Here is a 2,025-nt window from a genome sequence, read left to right as displayed (position 1 = left end):
CTCACTAGGTATAGTTAGGGAGGTCTTAAATGTGCCTAGAATCTTCCTACACGCTCTATTTTGTAGTAATTGCCTTTGTTTAAGAGCTAGTTGTTGTTGTTTCTAGAAGATCTAACAACCATAGTCTGCTACGCTAGTGATGCAGGCAAGGTATAATTGTCTAAAGGCTCTAGGTGATAGGCCTTTATTGCTATTTGCTAGTCTGCTTAGCCGAGTAAAGGCTTAGTTTGCCTGTTGATTTCTAATAAAGCAGTGATCCTTGAACTTAAGGGCTTTGTCAAAGTAGATGCCTAGCCATCTAATTTGCTGTTTTGGTTGAAAGGTCTCCTGGGTGGGTAGTGTGAGAGAATCTTGATCCTTTTTTGATCTAGTCCAATTTACTAGTTCAGTCTTTGAGCTGTCGAATTTGATTGCTAGCTCCTCTGCTAGGTTAAAGAGTTTTTGGGTCTCTTTTTCTAGTAATTTAACGTTTTTCTTACAACCACCAACTTCGAGTTTTCTAGAAACCGCTAGGAAAGCACGCTATCTAGGAGAACCGACCACGAGGAATCGACTAACAGCACTTTCAACATCTGCAGCTAAGGCGCTAGCGCGCAGTAGGGAGAAGAAGGAGGCCTTCCTTCGTTATCTCACGCCTGTGAGAATTTTCTCACAGAGCTTGGGCTCTAATGCCAAGACTAGAGGGGCTAATAGGAACGTAGGAGCTTATTAAAGTTTAAATTTAGTAAGAAACACAGACATATTAAAACAATAAAAATAACAAAAAAAGACTAGCCTTAAAGGACCTTAGAGGCACAAGCAAACGACTAATGGATAATAATCTAGAAATTGAGATGGCTGAGGAGGCCTCTACGCCTTGCCCTAACAGGCAACTAGAAGAACCGCCTAGTGTTACACGGGGTTGGGTGCTGATACTTCTCTAAGCTCGACCCGGGTTAGGGCGAGTGAGATGGGTGAGGAGCGCCGTGAGGTAGTTGTCTGGCGATGCAGTGGAGTGGGCGTGCTTGTAAGATAGATAACAATAGGTTTGACAATTCCTAATCTATATCGAATAGACTGACAAGTACCAATCTTATGAAGTTAAGTAACTAGTAAGAAAGTACAATTTGAGTTGACTACAACGAGAGTAAATAATGAAATTCATCCATCCTTATATCCTCATTGCTTCTAGTCCTGTCCTCCCTGGCTTCCTATCTTGGCGGGAGGTTTTGGGAGGACGTTGGCCTCCCCATCTGCAGTGGCCTCCCGGAGGCCATGCCTTGGCGGGATGCCAAGTCACGTGATCTCGCCCCGCGATGATCATCCTTTCTGTTGGGATCCCCAGTGGTTTCCCAACTATCTCTCGTCATACCCAGGAAGAGGATCCTTCTTGCTGTTGCTTGTAACACCTAGGCCTACCCATACTAGGACAAGGAGTAATTTTTCTCCATTTATTGGAGCAGTGCCAAGATACCCTACAGTAGGGAAAACACCAAAGGCAACCTCTATTGAGGAGGCCTTAGAGATTGCTAGAAACCTAGTAATCCAAGCAGCTAACCTAGCTAAAAACAACCCTACTAGGCAAACTAGTTTACTAGACCTTATAGAAGTCTTTAGAGACTTTACAGAGAATAGCAGAGTAAACAAGAAAAACTCTATAATTCTAGGAGACTAAATCTCCTCTCTATCTAACGTCTCTAAAGAACTAAGAGAGAAAGTTAGACGCCTTGAAAAACCAAATACCCCGCCCACCCAACCTCAAGCTTAGCCCCATAGCTCCTACGCAACAGTAGCAGCTAGTAATTAAGAACAACCTTGGACATATATCCAAAAAAAACAAACCAAAAACACATAGAAAAAAACACCCAAAAAGACAACTAAAAAAAGACCACCAGCCTATCAGATCGCCAAATCGTTCTAGTTAGCGATATACCTACGGCATTCGACGCCCTAAAAATCAGAAACGCCTTCAACAAAGCCTTTACAACAAAGGGAGGGGTACAATCCCCAGTAGTAGCCTCAGTAACACCTTCAGCAAAAGGCAAT

The 2,025-nt window shown here is 43.1% G+C and overlaps 1 protein-coding gene across 1 annotated transcript; it reads left to right on the top strand.

Moving 5' to 3' along the window:
• Nucleotides 1-770: 770 nt before the first annotated feature.
• SETTUDRAFT_170180 (uncharacterized protein) lies at nucleotides 771-1,947 on the top strand (the record flags this gene model as incomplete). Its single annotated transcript, XM_008029774.1, has 3 exons — nucleotides 771-890; nucleotides 940-944; nucleotides 1,393-1,947. Coding segments are annotated over 3 exons (387 nt in total), but the record flags the coding sequence as incomplete, so codon positions are not given.
• Nucleotides 1,948-2,025: the final 78 nt, after the last annotated feature.

This window comes from Exserohilum turcica (assembly GCF_000359705.1).
Source record: "Exserohilum turcica Et28A unplaced genomic scaffold SETTUscaffold_394, whole genome shotgun sequence".
NCBI lineage: Eukaryota > Fungi > Ascomycota > Dothideomycetes > Pleosporales > Pleosporaceae > Exserohilum > Exserohilum turcicum.
This window is presented reverse-complemented; position numbering and strand designations above follow the sequence as displayed.